Consider the following 20,238-nt stretch of genomic DNA (forward strand, 5'->3'; position numbering starts at 1 on the left):
AATGGGTGTCAGATTAAGACACCAAAACCACAGCAAAATTGAAATAAGACAAGAGCAGGGGTTTTCCCCTACAATGAATTGATTTTGGTTACATTTCAAACCATGTTTCCTTTCCAGGTTCTGAAAAGAAAGATTGAAAAAAATAGATTTGAAGATATTTTGGGAAAGGAAGATTTGTTTGAAAGGGTGAGTGGTGCATTTCAGAAAGATGTAATGAAGAGATAAATAGGTTTTAGCCACCTTGACCCAGGACATGGTACTAACAGCCATTACTGATCTAAATCTTTCCAGACTCCTCCCAGATTGAGGATACTTCAGTTTTAAGAAAACATGGTGTTGACCTCGGGTTTGGCATTAAAACATACTTGGAATACTGGAGAAACCTGAACCAGCCCTTCCAGCAGGAACCATGAACTGAAGAAGCTCCTGCTTGCAGCCTCTCTCTCCAGGAGAACAGCTCTCTGCTCCTCTTGTAAAGCAGCTGAGCAATTGTAATCTGTAGGGCGCTATTGCAATCATTTGTAGTCACTTCTCTCCTGATTTGTAATTCCTATCAGCATAAAAAGAAAAGCATTACAGAGCCTGCCAATTAGTTCAGCACAAATTTCCAGTAAAGATGGACTGGTGGAAGGCCCTGGCCGAATTCCTTCTCGGTTCAGAGAGAATACAGAGCCGGAGATTAAAATGTGATGATCTGAGCCTGTCCTTGTTTTCTTTGTACAAGTTTCATCACAGGACAGTCATCACAATCCCCATCTGGAGAATCCATCAAGTAGCAATGGCTTATACACTTCACTTGAAAAAAACTGTGCCAAACCTCTCCAGAAACCAGCTGCCAAAAGTTAGATTCTTGTCTGTGTTTATAGTTGTACGACCCATATTTGATTAGCTCCCACAGGTTTTGGTTTAGAGGCAGGAATCACAACTGCACAAGGTTTTAATCAGATATTTGGTCACTCTACCCTTTCCTGAATTCCAGCCATTTCCTTGCATGCTCATACACAAAGTTGGAAGCCTTTCGGGAGTCAGAGTGAAATCTAAACCTCCCCAAGCTAACAACAGATAACTAAACCCCCAAGGTAGCATAAGAAATCATTTCAGTGGGAGCAGCCCTTTGCCAGAAATCTGGAGTTTAGCAGGTAATTGACAAGTGTGCATGTGGCTGAGTCAATACTGGTGGTAATAAAGTGATTTTAAAGAGCTGCTGTGATTTGCACATCACATATCACTGCTACAGTATGTCTTGCCAAATAGTAATACAGTTTTGTCTAAAAATGGTGGATTAATTTCCAGTAATAGTGGCACATCCTCAGTATCAGTTTGAGAAAGGATGGAACAAAAAGCACATCTAATGCCCATGAAAATATTTTCTTTCCAAATCCAATTAGTCTCTAAAATATGCCTCGTTGACTAAATTCTGGCATCAGGCTAAGAAACAGTCTGAACTTACAAGAGAACACGAGATAAGACTAATTTTCATAAATTTTGTGGTTCAGTACATTCAGTTTGTACTGCAGCTTTCTCAGATTTATTGCAATTTCTGCTCAGCTCAAGAGTGTCTTACGCAAGGGAACTGTCTCACCTACAGTCTGAGCTCTCCAGGCTCATTGAGATGGACAAACAGCATTTTATATACTTTCTCCTGCTTATCTTTCACTTAGTCCAGTCTGCAGTATTCATGGCATTTATAGAACATGGTGCAATCAACAAATACTGCCCCTATTCCTTATGTTCCCTTTTCTCTCACAAAACGAAGGGAAAATGTGTCTTTTTTGTGGAGAAAAAATAAATTTCTTTGCAAGAGCACAGTAAGACCTACAGCCTTCCTTTTATATGCACACCTCAAAACTGTGCAGCAAACCCTGGCTGTAAGCACAGGCATTATAAAACTAACCAATTTTAGTTTATTTAACCAATTTAAACTAACCAATTCATCCTCAAATTTATAAAAAAAAAAAATTCCAAATTTACTCATCCAAAACCGGACTCCCATTTCCTATTCCACTCTAAACATGCACACACTTAAAAATTAGAAGTTATGGCACTCTGCAGCCCACATCTTAAGCAGTATCCTTCCTGATCTTCTCAGTGTTTCTTTTCCTTTTTCTAACTCTTACATTTCGCTGATACAATTCTGCTGTCTTGCAGTTATGTTCTCAAATAAATTACCTCCAAATTTCATCTTTCCCCTATTAGAATGACCAGTTTGTGTCCTGCAACCTAACTTATTCTTTCAGCTTTCCTATTGCAGGGATGACTCAGCTCATAATGAAACAACTGCTGAAACCTCACAGCCTAAACCAGCAATTTTAGTTTGTCTTGACCTGAGGTCACCACCACCAGCTGCTCTGGCAGCTTTGCTGGCCAGCCAGGATCCATCTGAGCAGTGCTGTCACCTGCCTGTGCTCAGCCCTCTGCTCAGCCCCAGCTGAGGCTGACAGCTGCTCCTGGAACATCTGTACAGGCTGCACGGCACTGGGGTTCCTGCTCCAGCACCTCTCACGTGTTGCTTTATTCCCAAGAGCTAGTTTGTTATCTTAGGAAAAAAAAAAAAGTCAATAAATAGGATAAATAAATCAGAAACACAGGCATATTTTTATTTGAAGGTTAAAACCTGGCTGTCTCACAAGTCCTCTGAACTGTGCCAAGAGTACTTTAATGGTGCTCGTAATGAAAAGAAAAAAGAGTATTTGATGTCATCTGTATCCATGGTGAAATCTGCTGATCAGAAATACGGAAAGGCTGGTGTTTTCTGCTTGTGAAGGAAAGAAATAATAACTGGTTTCTCCAGGGTCCATCAGTACTGGGTTAAAAGGAAATGTTTCACTGGGAAGGGAAGTTTTTTGAAATATTTTCCTTAATCTAGCTGCTGTGCTGGACTTTTTTTTCTTTTAATAATTACAAAGTCCCAAGGAAAGCAAGGGGAAAAGTCATGATTCCAGATGCAGACTAAACATTGTGCCATGGGACCACCTCCAGTCTTTCAACCCAACATTGTTTTTCATTGTTACAACACACACTTCTGAAAACTGGCTTCATTCTTATTGCATCAATTATCACCAAAAAGAAGATATTTGATCAACAAAATACCTGTTTTTCCTTCTAAATGTCTGCCCCTGAGAATATCATTTGTAGGTGTCCCAAATTCCGGATGAGGAATTTGCACAGGAGTAATCTCCACATTTCATAGGGTGTGATGTCACTCAGCAAAGGCAGTGCAGGACATAAAGATTTCCCCTGAGCCCTCTTCCCATTACTCCTCCCGGGTCAGACCCAGTGACAGGGAAAGGGACAAGTTTGGCACTGTAGTCGCCAGCTGGGTCACAGCCAGAGGCCACCTGAGGGTCAGACCCAGAGCAGCAAGACCACCCCCTGCAGAAGCAAATCATCATTTGCTGTGCTCAGCTGCCAGGTGGAACCCCAGCCCTCCACATCCCTTTTTCAGATGCACAGGGAGTAAGGCTGAGGGACAGCTGGCCTCTTCCAGCAGGAACATCTGGGAGTTAGAGAGGCTGAAATGGCTCATGTTTGAAGTCACTAATGGTTGTTCCTTCCCATGATATAAACATGGTTCTGTAAACATATTTTTTCTCTTTTGCAAGAATTATTTGTCAAGCAATTGCTCCATTTTTCTTCTTCCTTCCTTCCTTATTAGTACAGTAGTTTTCATATGGAAAAGACAAAAATTAATCCAAACTTCCCACCCTCAGGATACATTAGTCCTTACACTGTGATCAACAAACATAAGTGACTTCTTTATTTCTCCTTGAGGTAAAATCTTGCCTTGCCTTCCAGGAAGGGAAAGTCCATGGCTGACATTTCTTCCAGTCTTTTTCCTGGAATATGACTTGCTGAGCTCAACATTTTCATGGCCTCGTACGTTGCAAAGATCTGACATCTATGGCACGAAGACATAAATTACCAAGCACAAAATAAATCTCTCTGATGGAGAACCTGTACACCTTGGAGCCAAAAATGTTACAAATATTATAACTGAAATAAGGAACTGTTTCCCAGTCAAGAGGAACACACGGTCGTTTGTTCCTGCTCTGTCATTCCAGCAATACTCATGGCTGTAAAAATCATGTAAAAACCAGTAAAACACTCAGCTAAAGTGAAAATTTAGGTTTAGAAAACACTCAAAATCATCCAGACTTATGATGTGCCTTTAGGCACAATCCCATGACTTTTTAAAAGGAGTGTTTGATAAAAAAGTAGGTATTGAAAGAGATGAGCAGACTTGGCAGAGGGGAAATGCTGCAGCCTGGTGTTGCAAGGTGCCTTCCTGGCAGGGGCCTGTTTGCCCTGCTGTCACCTCCTCCCACCTGAGGTGCCATGGCAGTGCTTTTTCCTCTTCTCAGACAGCTGCTGAGACTTTTTCTTTTCTCTTTTCAGCCCCTGTCTCTCCACAAGTAGCATGAATCATTAGATTTGATGTATGCCATAAACTGTGAAACCCACTAATAGATTTTTTGCACAGGCACCTTCCTCAGCATCCTCTGTGCCACAAGTTCTGTTCTATTTTTATAAACAAAATAAGGGTGAAGCTTAGCATTTGCCATTAGATGTTAGTGCACTGCTGAGGGCAGGAATAATCCAATGTCAGTTGGCAATATTTCAGAAAAACACTGAAAATTCCTCTTGATGTCCAAATCACTAAACAAGAACCTACTGACATTTTTCTTGCAGGAGAAAAAAAACATCTGCTGTATTCTCTCTAAGGGCTTTTTTTGCCTCCAGGCTCTTGGTATATTAATGCAGCTGCCTGGAAGATTTTCTATGCAGCCTGAAAAATATTTCAAACATATGAAAAAATATCATCTGCAATGGTAGACTTGGATAGCCAACAGAGTCAGCTGATGTGGCTAGAAGGACAGATACAGTCCCTGGCTGCAAGACCAGCCAGGAGCCACTGCAGAGGAAGATGGGGAGAGCTCACCTCTGTTCCCCCTGCCAGAGATCCTGGAAAAGTGGGGGAATAGTCTGAGCAGAGCACAAAAGACATTTTTATTGAGATTACATTTCCTAGCAAGATGTTATCCTTTGAAAGAGTCAGCCTTTTCTACCAGAAAACCAATCAGCTGGAACACCTCCAAACAGCTCCAGTCCCCAGCTGAGTCATTCATGGTTTTCTACCCATCTTCCAGCTAATTAGCTCCAGCTAAGACAACACATGGAGATTTGCTACCTCTGCAGGTAGCATCTCTTGGTGAGCTGTGCACAAACCGCCAAAAACAGGATGTCTGTCAGCAGCCACTGTGGACTGTTTGTAATCATCCCCTGCTGCTCATTAAACACAGCCTCCTAACCCAGCCATTAGATGTGTTTTTGTTTCCTGTAAAAGATTAACTTATTTTTCTCACCTCTTTTATTTTTAACTGATAAACATTTTACAAGTGACAGGATACTAAATAATTTTGCTTATCTGATTTTATCTATACCTCATCTTCTAAACATACTTTGAGCCAGGGTAAAATTAGAAAGAGATGTTCTAAGTCCTTGGCACTTAAAACCTCTCTTTTGGCTCAGCTGACAGGACTAACTGGACAAGATTATTTATATAGCTCTGTGAATGTTCGTGGTTCTATTTAACCAAATAAAGTATAGGGTCTGAGTCTAGCAAAATCTTGCACACATACAAGGTCTTACTTGTAGAATTTTCATGGGTAAATGCTTTAAGCCCTAGTTTTGTGGTGGTCTGAGCAATAAATAAAACTTAGAAGGGCACAGAGAATGCCTCAGTGCGGCCCTCTCTAGCCCTGCAGTCAGTCTCCGGTGCTGGTGAAGAAAGCAGGTAGGGAAAGCACAAAAATCCAGCTGCTGTCTTGCTCTGTTCCCCTCACAGTGGTTCTGCATCCACAGCTATTACAATAGGGATTTTAGAGCACCTACATCCTTTTCAGCATCTCTTTGTGGATCTGTTGTCCATAAATTTACTTGAACCCAGTGACTGGCCCATCCCCACAGCCTCCCATGGAAGCAAGTTCCAGGTGGTCACTACCTGCTGGCTGGAGACAGGTTTGCTTTTATTCCAGCTGCTGTCCTACTGCTTGTACCAAGTGATCCCCTAATTGTAGTTTCACCTCTTTGGCCGTTGTCATTTCCCTTCTTTGCACTGTCTCCTTGCTCAGGTTAGATAAGCCCAAAACAACTGTCCTTCAGGACCCATTTACAGACCTATTGCCCATGAACATCCCAGCCCGCTCCCAGCAAGAGCTAAGGCATGAAATAATAAAAAAACATGGAAGACTTACCACCACCACCACATTTTTCTAGTGTCTCTGAACATGACATTCCAAAAAAGGGCAGCAATTAAGCGTCAAACACTAATTACCTGGCAATGATTTTGTGTTGCATCTTGAAAACTCACAACACTTCTTGAGCATATCCACATTTAACTACTGACTAAAATCTGGTTAGGAAAAATGAAAAAAGGCAACAGGAGCAAAAGTAGTGTTTCAGTAGTTCAAAAAATGCATGTCCAGGAAATGGAGAGAGCCTTGTGCAGCCCTGAAAATGGCACTGGAGAAACTTAAGGAGCTAGCAGAAAAGAAGCTCAATTCATTCAGGAGCTGATGAAAACCCAGCCTGGCAATGACTGAGCAAAGGCTGTCTGTGGCAAAGTAAACAACACGAACAGATATCTCTACCTAGAGAGGATTTAACCTCAAAATGGTTACAGAAAAAGAATAATTGAAGCTCTCAATCTCTCTCTCCATAAAACTGCCCTAAATTCCAAAGAGCACAGAATCCTGTTATCACACTCTGAGAACATTCCAGTTCAAATCGAACTTGGCTGTAGATGAGGATAATTTCACATGCATTTGAATCTGCTTTGTGAAAAGGTTGTTTAAAAAAATATACCTATTTAAAATGCTCAAGTGGATTGAGCAGGAAGCTCAGGGTAATTACATTGCTGGCTGAAAACATTCAAAGGTTACATGTATCTTAAGGAAAAGAATGTAAACCCTTGCTAAATAATGACAAAGACAAAAGACAGAAAACAGCCACTACTTCTGCAAAAGGTGATGCAGGTCAAGGCAGCTGCATGAGTTAGTACCATGCAGTTTCCTCTGCATTGCTCACAGTGAGTTTAAAACTACACCGTGTTCCCCAAATGTACCCCAGCATTCTGTGGTTTGGGTTAAAGCTAATCACTACCCTCTAGGAAGGGGGTGACAAACAGCAGGGCAAAATACAGGCCAGTACAGAAACTTCTGAGACTGCAAAATCTAACAGTCCTCTATTGCTGTAAAAAAAAACCAAACAAACAAAAAAACAAATAGGATGCTTTGCAGGTAGCAATTTCTTTTAGGTTTCTGGAAAAAAAAAATAAAAAAAATAGAAGCTTAACTCTCCCTTATGTACTCCAAAAAAGGTTACATTCCAGACAGGACTATTTTAACTCAGAGTCTGTAAAGCACAACATTTTAAAAGTTCATTATTTTTGCAAAAAGAATGTCTGCTGGCATTTACATCACCTACTTTTTATACTCTTGCTAAACAGTATATAATTTGTTAGTGCAATTAAACCTCAATTACTATTAAATCTTGCTGATCTGGTCCTCAGATCACACTTTCAGCTGTTTCATGCAGTTTATGCAGAGCAAAGTAGGTGAGGATAAACCTGCAGCACAGGTTAGAATAAGCAATATAGGCACCCAGAAATTTTCAGGATGTTTCATGCTTTCCATTTTCCCCAGTGTATTTACAGGCTGAAGGGAAATCTTGGAGCTGTTCATTGGCAGCTTTCTTACCTAGGAGAACTCACAGAGCTGGAAAATTGCTGTAAATCTGCTAAATGGTGCCACATGACCAGGTCAGTATAGGGGATTGGGGAAAACATTCTCAGTTTCTTGTCTCATTATCCTTTGGGTAAATATTTATAAATAAACATGCCCTTAAACTTGAGCAATTGCGAATGGTAATAACCTGCTGCTTTTAAAAGCTTAAAACATTGGGCCAGTATTGCTGTTTCACTGAGGATTTGAAAAAAAAGGAAAAAGAATTGCAATCAGAGCAGCACAGAACGCATAGTTCTCAGAGTGGAGAGAAAACATGAAAAGTAGAATAATAAAAATAAAAATACAGAGAGGGAAATATTCAGCCTCATTATTCAGAAGGCACTTTCCAGCTGCCAGCACCACTTCAAAGCTCTTGCTGAGCCCGGGGGGTTCACACACAGAAGAAAGAAGGCAGGGGTGTATTTCCCTAGAGAAGAGGAGCTGTGAGTGCACACCTGTCTGGGAAGGGAACACTGTCCAAGGGAGCTCCCAGTGCAGGGCTGGCACTGCCCAGCTCTGCCCTCGGACGGTGCCACAGCCCTTGCAGTGACCTGAGAGGGCCAGGGAGCCTGGGCTGTCCTGTGTGGGACATTGGCTCGGGCTGTCCCACACAGAAGGTGCTCCTGGGCTGGTGCAGGAGCAGATGAACAGCAGGCAGCACCGGCCCATGGCAGCAAATGCTCCTTTCTCACCCCTCCCTGCAACCTCTTCCCTTTCTCCCACGGCTGTGCTTGAGTACACATTTGCAACGTGGATTTTTGGTCCTGCCAGGGAGGACAGAGGTTCATGGAGAACAAGGAACAGCCTGCCTGCTCCTGAGGGCTGCTCTGCTCACAGGGGCTCCAGCCCCAGCAGAGCTTTGCCAGAGGTGCCAGCTGGGCAGCTCAGATCCTGCAGGAAAGCCACAGCAGCAGGTGTGCCACAGCTGGGAAATATTGCTTTTCACCACCACAGCCATCATGGGAAGCCAGCTCCATCCACAAGACAGCCAGCCCAAGCTACAGCAGACACACCACAGGTCTGACTGTACCTATTCTTTCCTGATCCACTTTCCACAGCTCAAAAAGGACCTGCTGCAATAACATTATAAATATATGTTCATTCTTCACCCAGAAACTTAAACAGCAAGCAGACAGGCAAGCAAAACCCAGTCTTACTAGATTTCCCCCAAGGAGGGAGAAAAGAAAAAGGGATGGTGGGGGGGTAGAATGTAGTTTAATAGAAACCTGTTGATTTCTCAGCTGTACTTAAAACCAAAAAAGAAAATGAGCTGGCTAGTAATGAATTATAAATGTAAATGCAAACTGGCAAAGAAAACAAAAGCAGCTCATTTTGACTTGTAAAAAAATAATCTCTTGCTTCAATTTGTTTTAATAAAAGCAAATTAAATAAAACTGGCAGACAGAAGATTTAGTAAATATTATTCAAAGTACCATGCCCGTATGATGCACACAGGGCAGTTGTGTAATACCTGCTGCAAACCCAAAAGCACAGCAGAGAACCTCACCACATCCTTCTTTACTCTCCATTTACTTGCAGGGAAACTGTCAATGCAAAAACACCCTCTAGCTTCCAGAAGCTTTCTCTGTGTTTAATCTGTGTCCAGTTCCAAATCTCCCTTTGCTGCTTACTCTGTATGGATTGGAATAGTTGTCTGAAATAAAGAAAATACATATGCAAAGAAGGAATAATTCCATAATACACTGAAAAATAATCCTCACTTCTCCTCTAAGCAAAGCAAGCAGAACAGTAATATAATCAATACAGTGGGTGATAGTTATTCAGTGGATATTGGTACAGCACAGAAGAAGGAACAGTAGAAGGAACTGGAAGAAACAGAAGAAATTAGAACCCTAATTTCTTCCAAATATTTTTTTTTAATTCTTTTCATTACCCCTTGCAGTTTACCTATGCATCCTATATTTCTAATATGCTCACATATATCCCAGAGAGCTGTAGCAAGCCCTCTTTTCCCTTGGTTTCTTTCTGAGTTATAAACTTGCCAGGAATGTTGTCCCAGTCTTCAAATAAGCATTTCTGTTGGAAAACTACCAGAAAAACAAACTTACTTAAAACAAAGACACTAGGTAAACAACTTGATTAAAAAAATAAAAAAATCCATAGCAACTAAACACCAGTTTAATGTTAAATGTGAAATAAGTTCACCGTCCCAGAGCTTGAGCTGCAGCTCACGTGTCACCCCTCAGAGCAACACGCATCAGAAAAAGTACTGAAGGATCCTGTTTTGAAGTGTGTGTTTACAAACTGCCACACATGGGTTTCATTTTTAAAAGAGTTAGGAGAAGCTTCCTGGAAGGAGCAGGAGAAATCACAGCCAACATCACAGAGCACCCCCTCCTCTGCAGTAGTTCATCTTGGAAGAGATGAACCTGCCAGGAGAGAAGTGTTGAACAGACATGTTCAACTCTCCTCTCTGTCACCTCCAATTACCCTGCCCCATCCTTTAAGAACTGGCAAGATTTCCTTTTTTTCCCTTTAAATTAGCTATTTGGGACACTTTAGTACTTATAGCCAGTGAAGAAATGGTAAATTTTTGTTGATTCTTTTGTTAATTCAGGATTCTTGCTCTCATTTCTCACTGATGCATCAAGCAATCCTTGAAGAACATCCTTGAGAAATACCAAGTGCCTAATGTGGAGATCTCATCATAGCTCCTAACTGGGGGCTGTGTCACGGTGTGACACTGACCACAGTCCCTTCAAAAAGGAGTTTGCCAGAACACTCAGTGAGTTATTTGCATCCTCTCAAAATTCTGAGCACAACCTGCAGTAATATACAGTCCTACACTGACATTTCCTAGCACTGCAAGCAGTCCAGAAAATGTTTCTTTAATGCAGAATTACCTGTCATTGTTATTTGCTGTGACAATAAGTGTTCTGACTACATCTAGCACTGCAATGTCAGCAAGGAGAGCTTTACTAATTTCTGTGGAATTTTATCTAACATTCATTCAGACACAAGAAGTTATCATTCTCTCCACATATTTTTATAGGCTTGGACCTGTATTTTCCACATGGAATGATTCACTTAAAGTCAGATATGAATTGTTCTGCTCTGAAAGCTTGTTTGAATACTGAACTAATAAAAAACAAAGTGTTCTGGTGGGAACCATGTACCTGTCTATGGCTGCTTGGAGGATGGGGACATTATTTTGCAACATTTGTCATTGGGGGAATGATTAATCTGTCAATGTACTTGGCTATGTCTGTCTCCCAGACCACCCCAAAGACACCCTGGTTATGGTCTGACCTCCTCAGTGTGCTCTTCAAACAGCCAGGAGGGAATTTCTACATTTTGATGAGGACAAATTTCACCCTGTCCCTCCTTTTACTCCCAGCCCTCATTCTGAGAGTAGCCCAGGATGCCACTGTGGGATTAATAACCTTGTACAGGGAACCTTCATTCTGGCCTTTTCTAACTGCAGAGAGTTTAACCTACAAATTTTGAGGTAGTTTTTGTCAGTATGATGACAAGAAAGGGTGTAAGGCCGCCCTTCCTAAGATGTCTCCTGACTTGGAAAAGCAGATTTGCTCAGATGGTGCTTCCTCTCCTCTCCATTACCATGCAGCCTTTTTCACATCTCAGAGACATTCATCACCTTTCTACTCTTCAACAAAAAGCCTACACTGCAACACTGAAAGTGATAAAAGGAAAATATCACCCTAAAATCATTTTAGAGAAGTTAAAAAATTTCCATTGGCAAATTTGATATTTTGCTATTGTTTTTATTTTCCACTAAAAAATACTAATTAAACTTCTGCTAGTTCTACCCAGCATGGAGATCAGGGTGTCTCAAGAAGTGGGCTTTTTAAAACTTTTTTGCCTATCGCAAAATAAGAAATAAATTTTATCTCATTTCAAAAGAAGTACTTGTTTTCACTTATTATTTTCAATGCTTATTTTAATTTCAACTTTTAAGGTGGTGCACAGATGGTTATACTCATATACTCTGACACCTCTAGCTTTCTTGCTATTGTGCTCCTGGCATTGTCCACCTGTGGGAGCTGTAAAAGGGACAGAGACTTTCTGAATCAATGTTTGACTAACACCATTCAAGTATTTGCAGGGACTTTCATTAACATGGATTAAAGAGTCATCAGAAGGGCTGTGTTACATGCAGATAACTTGATAAAGATGGTGCCCACATCCAGATTTAATGAACATATTCGATAGTTTAATGTCCCTCTGCACACCCAGAATAACAAATACAGTCTTTGGGGAGAGGGAGGGCAGAATAGGCTGCAAGTGGAACAGGACATGGAGCCAGTGTTCTGCTCCACCTGGCTGACCTCAAACAAGATTAATCATCTCTCTTCACCTGAGACAGTGTAACCCAGCTTGCTTCTGCTAAGAAAACTTAATTGTTGAAAGTGCCCTGCTTCTTGCTAAGCTGTTTGCTTTCTGTATTGACAAAAGGCATGAGGAATTTGAGAATGTGCTGTCCTTTAGAATGCAGACTGTATTAGCAGGTCTCCTTTCAGCTTTTTTTGCAGAAGGGATAAAGCAGATCTGAAACAAGCAGGACAGCCATCCCTGCTTCCCAGGGAACCTGCTGTTCCAATTCCTGATGGCTGCTGGCCAGTGTGTCCTTCAAAACCAACATTCCCGAATGTCCAGGGGCAGAGGGGGAATCACAGTTTGGGCTCAATGCCTAAATTCACTCTCTTTTCACAGCATCACTAAAACAGAGACATACGCATCCACACAACAGCAACCCTGTTTGTAGATACACAGTCCCAGCTGGTCCACTTGACAAATTTCAGCTCTATTTTTAGAACTTTTATAAACTAATGTCAGTGTTTATGCAAAAGAAGGTGGCTGAGGGCTGGGACTGATGAGTTCTCAGAGAGCTCTGTCTAGTTTATAGGTTACTCAGAGGATTTTGCTGCTAAGTGAAACAAAATCCATTTGTAATGAGATATATTTTATTTTTATTTAGGAAAGACTCAGCATATAACTGGTTCAGGTTAGTGTTAATCCATATTAGTGCTAAATTTAGATCCAGAAATGGCTTCTGGTCATTTGCACATTTTGAGTTTTATGACTGGAAAATAATGCTGGGGGAAGTACAACAGCCTGTCAGGCACAACCTGCAGGGCCAGAGGCAGAGAATGCAACAACTTGACTTCAGCAATCTTAAGCAATCAAAAAAACACTAACAAACAAACAAGATAAAAAATACACAAAACCCAAAACAAAACAACCACCAAAAAAAAAAAATCCAAAGGAAACAGCACCCCCTACTACATGTAATTGAAATTCTAGCAGGAGTTAGAAAGGCAGAATGCAATGAGCAGGATTAGTATTAGACTAAGGGTTTGAGTGAAATTCTTCGCTTATTAGAAAAATGAGAAAGAGTGGCAATTTTAATATTCATAACCATAACCTTCATTTAGAAACTAGTGCCCTACCACACAGCCTGGGCTTGGCTGCTGTTATTCAGCAATGCACAGCACAAAGTCTTTGTTGGCACCATAGCTGGGCACCTCTGTGCTCCTCTGTACTGGTGCAGATCAGCCCCTGCACTTCAGAGAAGACACAGCCTGAAAGGGAGGTAAGAACAGAGGGTCACAATGTGGTGTGCTTTGCTGATCGGTTCTCATGCCTACATGAATCATCTCACAACAAGCTGTACATTCAAGAACAAGAAAAATACAGGAAATTTGCAATTTGCATTACAAAACAAAAAGACATGGCTCGGTATCTTGTTCCTTCTTTTGAATATGATTTTTCAGGTAGTCATAGCTGAGGGTTCAATAAGATATCCCTCAAATAATTCCCATGCATGCTTTGAACTACCAAACTCTGGACCACTTTTCCTGTGTCCTACCAGCCAAGTAAAAGAAAGAAACAAGGGCTGGCATTTCACTAAATGCAGACACAGATTTAAGCATCATTCAGTGAGAACAACTCACTGGCGACTTCCAAAGATCAGCGTAGCTATTGCGACATAGAACGTAACTGAGATGGAAAAATCCTAATCTTCTCCCTGAGATGTTTATTGCCACTGCTGCGGTCCCCTGTACATCTAGCCATCCCTGGTGACCGTAGGAATTGTATATGCAGAAAAAGAACAGAACATTCTCAAGAAAGGCTCTGAAAAGCGAAGTGTGATCTCCAGGGTGAGTGCTTGTGCCGTTAAATGTCTGACATCAGATTTTGCTGCAGGCGATGGCAAATTTGTCACCGACTTCAATAGCAAAGTTTGGGCTCTGGGCTCTCTCCTCCCACCACTTTCCCTCGGCCGTGCCCCTTGCCAATGAGATTAGTGGGACAGAAATAGACGGAAGCTTTAAGGAGGACGTAAAGGAAAAGCTGGAGCACTATGTTTGCGTTTGTCCTCAGCTACCAAGAGCTTCCCTGTTTCCAAAGGGCAGAGGTCAGCACACCCACAGGCAGATCTGCAGGGCTGCCCTGGGCACTGCTTGGAGCCGCTCAGACCCGTTCCCAGTGGAAGGAATCACAGCTTGGAGACATTGATTTTTCCAGCAGCACTCCATATTGTGCTGTGCTAACACACCTGAACCTGTGCTGCAACCCAGGGCTTTTCCTTACAACCCCAATTCCTGGTTTTCCTGGAATTTTCAATATACTGTTGCAAGACACAGCGCAGGACAGGGCTGAGATGCCAAATGCCCTTTGCCCAGTTAGTGTATGGCACCACTGGTCTGAAACAGATCCCCCTTCAGAGGGGAGAGCTAATGACCTGAGCCATTTTGCCAGCTTGCTTTGAAAAACCAGAAACTGATGAAATGAAGTAATGCTTGGGTTTGGTGCCTTTAAAACTGCTCAGTGAACCCAAACACTCTTGCAAGCAGTGCCAGGGCCGCTTCATGGCCACCTGGCAAGTTCTCAAGGGGAGAAGTTGGCCGGCTCCTCCCAGCATCCTCTTCCCTTCCATCCCAGCCCGGACTGGGAACAGCGCACTGGTGGCACTGTGGGAGGTCAGATGCTTTTCCTTGCTCTTGGAACATAATTGGAGAACACGTTTTATCATGCAGATGTGTAAGTGGTGTCCTGGCAAAGGTAACTGTCCCAGCCAGAAAACACACCATGCTGAAGCACAGAAGTATTTTGTAAAGTGTCTCTGTTACTGGAAAAAACAGCAATATTCATGCTTTAAAAGTGTAATAAATATATAAACCAAAATATACCTAACACAACCAACAAAATTCAATTTTAATCTAAATAGTTTTAAACCAAATGTTACAATAAGAATTTTTTATAAGGTCATCTAACCTCACAATTCCATATTCAGCCTAATATTTCATCTGTTTTTTCCATTCTTGAAAGATATCACATATGTTATAACTGCCTTCCTTAACTGGCACTTCCATTTTATGGGTTTCTGAAAGAAGCAATTAAAAGTTTGAAATAGAAAGTATCAGATAGATACGTGATTCATGCTGCAATTTTCCACATGCTGACTACTGCCAACTTTACAACTTGGCAGATGCTGGGAATATCCCAGCTCTACACTTGCAATCCCCCTCTAGAACCATCAAGAAAACATTTTGTCAGGCTTTAAACATCTGCAGGCTCTCTGGTGTGCTAGGGGTAAGTTCCCAAATTAATATAATTGCTTAACTGAACCTTTCTGTAGCATGCTGGACTCTGAAGATTCCCATTTCCCAACAGCCGGCACATTTTCCCCCATTCAGCTTTGAGAGTCAGGTGAAGGAAACTTGAAACCAGCATCCAAACCACAGAAATCTGCAAGTCGTGTGCAGGTGGGGACGCGCTGTTCTTCTCTGCAGATCATTTCCCCCTTTCCAGAGGCTGCAGCCTTGGGGAGGGCCAGGCCTGAGTGTCCCGGTGTTATTCCAACCCTGCCTGTGCCAGGCCTGCATGTGTTCCCGTGTGTCACTGGCACTGTTCCCGTGTGTCACAGCCGCTGTTCCCGTGTGTCTTTCTCTTTCCATACTTTCTCCCATGGTAACCACCCTCACAATAATTTTCCCTTTATACCATATTATATTTCCCTAGATTTCCCAATATTTCCCTTCATGCCATATACAGGACTAAGAGCTACCTGTCGTAAAAATAATTTAAAGTGATTTGGTAAAATTTATAGGATTTAACTTAATTTTCTTATCAGATCATCAATATATACTGCAAAGTACAACCAGAAGCACTGAAAAGTTCTTTAAATGCTGTCACAAATTAAATGGCATTCCTTTTCCCCAGACATCTCATTTAAAGCAAAATGCTTTAGTGCAGCGTGTGAGTGTTCAGTAAGCAGAGGTTGTAAGGACACAGTGATTATCTAAAAGGATCAGACATTTATGCTACATCATTGTGTTGAAGTCAGCTGGTATTTTGGGAGTCAGTCTCTCTGAACATTGCTTTTTGTGGCAGGAAAGACAGACTCTAGGGTACTGTGGAGAGGAAGACACATGCACAGAAAAGAAAACAGAAACGCAGAGAGAGGGTAAACTCACACGGTTCCTACATTCAGATTGTTTGGACATGATACCTTCCAGCTGGACACTGCTGAGAAGGACCACACGGCCTTTTCAACAAGCCGAGGGCTCAAGTAGGGTGCTGCAACTTCGGCTCCCAGTACTGGGAGTAATTTACAGAATTCACTGCTAGGGGGCAACACTGCCCAGAGCTAAACCCTGCGCAGACACGGGCTGGAAGAGAGCCACAGCCACAGCAAAGGGGAGACCCCAAAAGCACCGTACGCTCAAACTTAGAGAAACTTCATGTTTTTGAAGAAATATGGCTAGGTCCTTTCTTTTTCGCGTACTGGCCACACTCAGAAAGCTGAATGACCTTCAAACACCTCCAGAAGAGCAGGGTACGTTTTTGACTGACGGGAAGGACAGCCGGGGGGACACGCCGAACGATTTCCAAGAAGAGGGGGATAAGGGAAAACCAAATGAAGGGGTGAAAGGGACGCGATGCGGATGAGAGGCGAAATTGGCTCTGCAGATCCCTGCAGGCAGGCGGGGCTGCCTCGGTGCCGCCCTCGGCCCGGCCCGGCCCGGCCCCGCCCGCCCGCGGGGCCATAAGAGCGGGCGCGGCTCGGGCAGAGCGAGCGAGCTGAGCGGCGGCATCGGGAGCACCCCGAGCGGTGGGAGCACCCCGAGCGGTGGGAGCACCCCGAGCGGTGGGAGCACCCCGAGCGGTGGAAGCACCGGGAGCAGCCCGAGCACCGGGATGCAGAGCGCGCTGGTCCTGGCGGTGCGGCACGGCGGGCGCTCGGAGCGGGGCGGCCGCCGGCGCAGCGAACCGGAGGAGGCCGACAAGGGCAGGATGAAGAGAACGATGTGAGTCCCCCCGCCCGCACGGTCGGGAAGCGTTTTCCTTGCCTTCAGGGGCTGTGGGTGACTCCCGCTGCAGGAGCCGCCTCAGGGGACAGCGCTGCTGTCCAAAGCTCTGCGAGCTGTCATCTTTAACGAGCATCTCCCTCTTCTTCCTTCCAGCATTAAAGATTGGAAAACAAAGTTGAGCTACTTCCTTCAGAACTCTTCCAATTCTAACAAAAGGAGATCTAAGAAGGCAGGGAAGCACCGCAACTACTTCAGGTAAGTTAGGAGAAAGACTCTGTTTAAATAACTCGAGTGTTCTTCAAAAGCAGTAAAGCTTGAGCAGAGTAGTCTGATGTTCTCCCTCTCTTTCTGCAGACCTTCCCCTGAAGAGGCCCAGCTGTGGTCGGAAGCCTTTGATGAACTTCTTGCTAACAAATGTAAGTTTGTCTTCAAAAACTAACATTTGGGAACAAAGGGATGGAGAAGTTTTTATGTCTGTAAGAGTCTGCTTCCTTCAATGTCAGCATTGTACCTCTCATGGAAAGAGCTCCAATTCTGGTCTTGGAAGTTAAATGCTTTTAACAGTTTAAAGCCAGAATATATAGAAGTGTTTTTTTATAAAAAATGTAAACTAATAATAAAACAAATAATACCTCCATAGATTTTGTTTTTCCCTGAAACTCCCATAGCTAAAATCATACTTGTCAGCTTGGTTTTGCCAAATGAGAAAAGGGCATTTATTCCCTGAGCTCACTGCATAACCAAACCAAGTGCTTTTCAGTAATGTGGGAAGGATTCTGCAACACAGGTTCAGTGATCTTGGGGTTTTACTGTAGCTGTACAAGAAGCAGCGTTCACTGGCAAAGCAAAAAGACTAAGAAACAATACTACTGTTTGCTCTTTGAGCTTGAGTCATCCTTTCCATTGAAAGAATATTCCAGACTATGGTAGTCATATTTACTGCAGTGCAAAGGTTAACAGAGGAGAGCTTATCTAGAGAGAAATGTTTTTTTAATGTATTCTCAGGCATCACAGGAGGAAACATAACAATAGAAATGGTTTCATTTTTTGTGTTTGCCTAAGAAATGGCAAACTCAAAGTGAAACCTGCCAAATTGTCCAAGCATTAACTTGCTTTCAAACATAAATTATGGAACCTTTTTATTGCCATGATATCGCTGAAAAAAAAAAAAACCAGACCTACAACAAAACATTCTGAAATTGATGTGATGAATAGGTAAAATCAAGATTCCTGAAATAGTTAATTGATGGTGAGTATTTTTTTCTTTCCTTAGATGGTCTTGCTGCTTTCCGAGCTTTTTTGAAGTCTGAATTTTGTGAAGAGAACATTGAGTTCTGGTTGGCCTGTGAGGACTTTAAGAAAACTAAATCACCCCAAAAGCTGACATCAAAAGCAAAGAAAATCTACAATGACTTCATTGAAAAGGAGGCTCCCAAAGAGGTAAAGAAAAGCTGCTTAAAAATAAATTCTCTGTTCTATGAGTTCTTACAGCCATTATTTCTCTGAACTCAAGACACAGATGTCAAACTGCATTGCACATAAGCTCACAGTTAATGTCTGGGTCTAGATACAACTGCCTTTTCACCAAACTGGAAAGTGGCAGAAGCACTGTTGCAGAGAATTTCCATTTTAACTGACAAAAGATGTATTTGAATTGGTTTTGCTTTTGTGCAAAAGAAGAATTTTCTTAAAGAAAAGTATCTTAAAGAAAATTTCTTAAAGAAAATTCTCCAGTAATTTGACCCTGCAGTAATGGGGTTTTGCCTTTTTCACCTTTTCAGAAGTTGTACTGTGCATTACACTTACTTGAATTATGTTCTCAGGAGTAATGTCCCTCTTTCTGTATTTCAGATAAATATAGACTTCCAGACCAAGAGCATGATTGCACAGAACATCCAGGAAGCCACCCATACCTGCTTCAGCGCAGCCCAGAAGAGAGTTTACAGCTTAATGGAGAATAACTCCTACCCACGCTTTTTGGAGTCTGAATTCTACCAGGAACTGTGCAAGAAGACACCTATCAGCAGAGCAGCCCAGGGCACCTGAGTGATGGAGAGGAGGGAGAAGCAGCCTCTGGGCTGGCGAGGAAGCCAAGCCACAGCTCATGAGCAGCATCCTGACCTGAAAGGCTGGGGCACTGAGCACTCAGTCTGTTTGCCACAGTGCAAGGACAAACGCTGCCTTGGGTGCAGAGCTGCTGGCCCAGAGTGCCGCTGTTGGAGGGCGTTCAGGGGCGCTGGCAGCAGTGGCAGCCAGCTGCAGGCTCTGCCCTTCCCTGCCGGCGCTGCAGCCAGAGGTGGCCGTGCAGGAGCCCTTCTGTCACTGCCGAGGAGCAATGCGGCAGGTCCGGACAGAGCTTCCTTCTTGTGAACAGAAGCTGCTCTCTGCACTTGGGCACTGCTGGGAACTTGAGTAATTGCCTATTTATTTTTCCTAAACATCCCCCAGCGCTGCTGTTGTCAGGCTCGGTGTGCTCACACCGGTTCTGTTACTGCCTGGAGCTGCCAAGAGCTGTGCTGGGTTTCTGTGCAAGCTCCTCACAGTAACAGCACTGTGAGGGGAGGAAGGGATGGAATAACTCTGTTCCCAGAGGAACAGGTTCTGCAGCTGAAGTATGCAGGGCTGGGTTGTGTCAGCAGGGCTGTACGGGGCCAGACTGAGGGCAGAACTTGGCCAAGGCGAACAGGAGCTGTATAGTATTATATTTATATGTGGATTATGATTGTGTTGAATGCTGCAATGTCATAATTCTGTCTTGAAGACAGCAAGCTTCAGTGAAGTTTTGTTTTTAATAAACTATTTTGATACAAAGCTTCTTTTGTTGCCTAATTTGTGTTGCACACACGATACATAGAGAGTATGGAGACTGTGGGTCCTGGGTGAGATCTTAATAGGGCTAATTTTAAAGCCATTAGCTCTTAATCTATTACGTGAGTTTTCTGATTGGGTTTTGTCAAGAGAATAAAAACCTTCAGAGCTTGAAAGCTTAACAGAGAGACATGTTGAACCACATCCTCTGTCCCAACATGTCTGTGAAGCAAGTCTCTAAGACATGTTAGGCATACATTCAGCTATCTGAATATCTATGCCAGACCACACAGAGCAGCAGTGCTGCTGTAGCTCACAGGATGCCACTGGGAACATGGGCACCCATT

At 42.9% G+C, this 20,238-nt stretch overlaps 1 protein-coding gene across 1 annotated transcript; it reads left to right on the forward strand.

The window, feature by feature from the left end:
* Positions 1-16,865: 16,865 nt before the first annotated feature.
* On the forward strand, positions 16,866-19,894 carry RGS2 (regulator of G protein signaling 2). Its single transcript, XM_058842582.1, has 5 exons — positions 16,866-17,080; positions 17,237-17,338; positions 17,438-17,499; positions 18,357-18,523; positions 18,935-19,894. The coding sequence occupies exons 1-5, from the start codon at positions 16,971-16,973 to the stop codon at positions 19,127-19,129; spliced, it is 636 nt and encodes a 211-aa protein (XP_058698565.1). The 5' UTR covers positions 16,866-16,970; the 3' UTR covers positions 19,130-19,894.
* Positions 19,895-20,238: the final 344 nt, after the last annotated feature.

This window comes from Poecile atricapillus, chromosome 7, assembly GCF_030490865.1.
Source record: "Poecile atricapillus isolate bPoeAtr1 chromosome 7, bPoeAtr1.hap1, whole genome shotgun sequence".
Lineage (NCBI taxonomy): Eukaryota > Metazoa > Chordata > Aves > Passeriformes > Paridae > Poecile > Poecile atricapillus.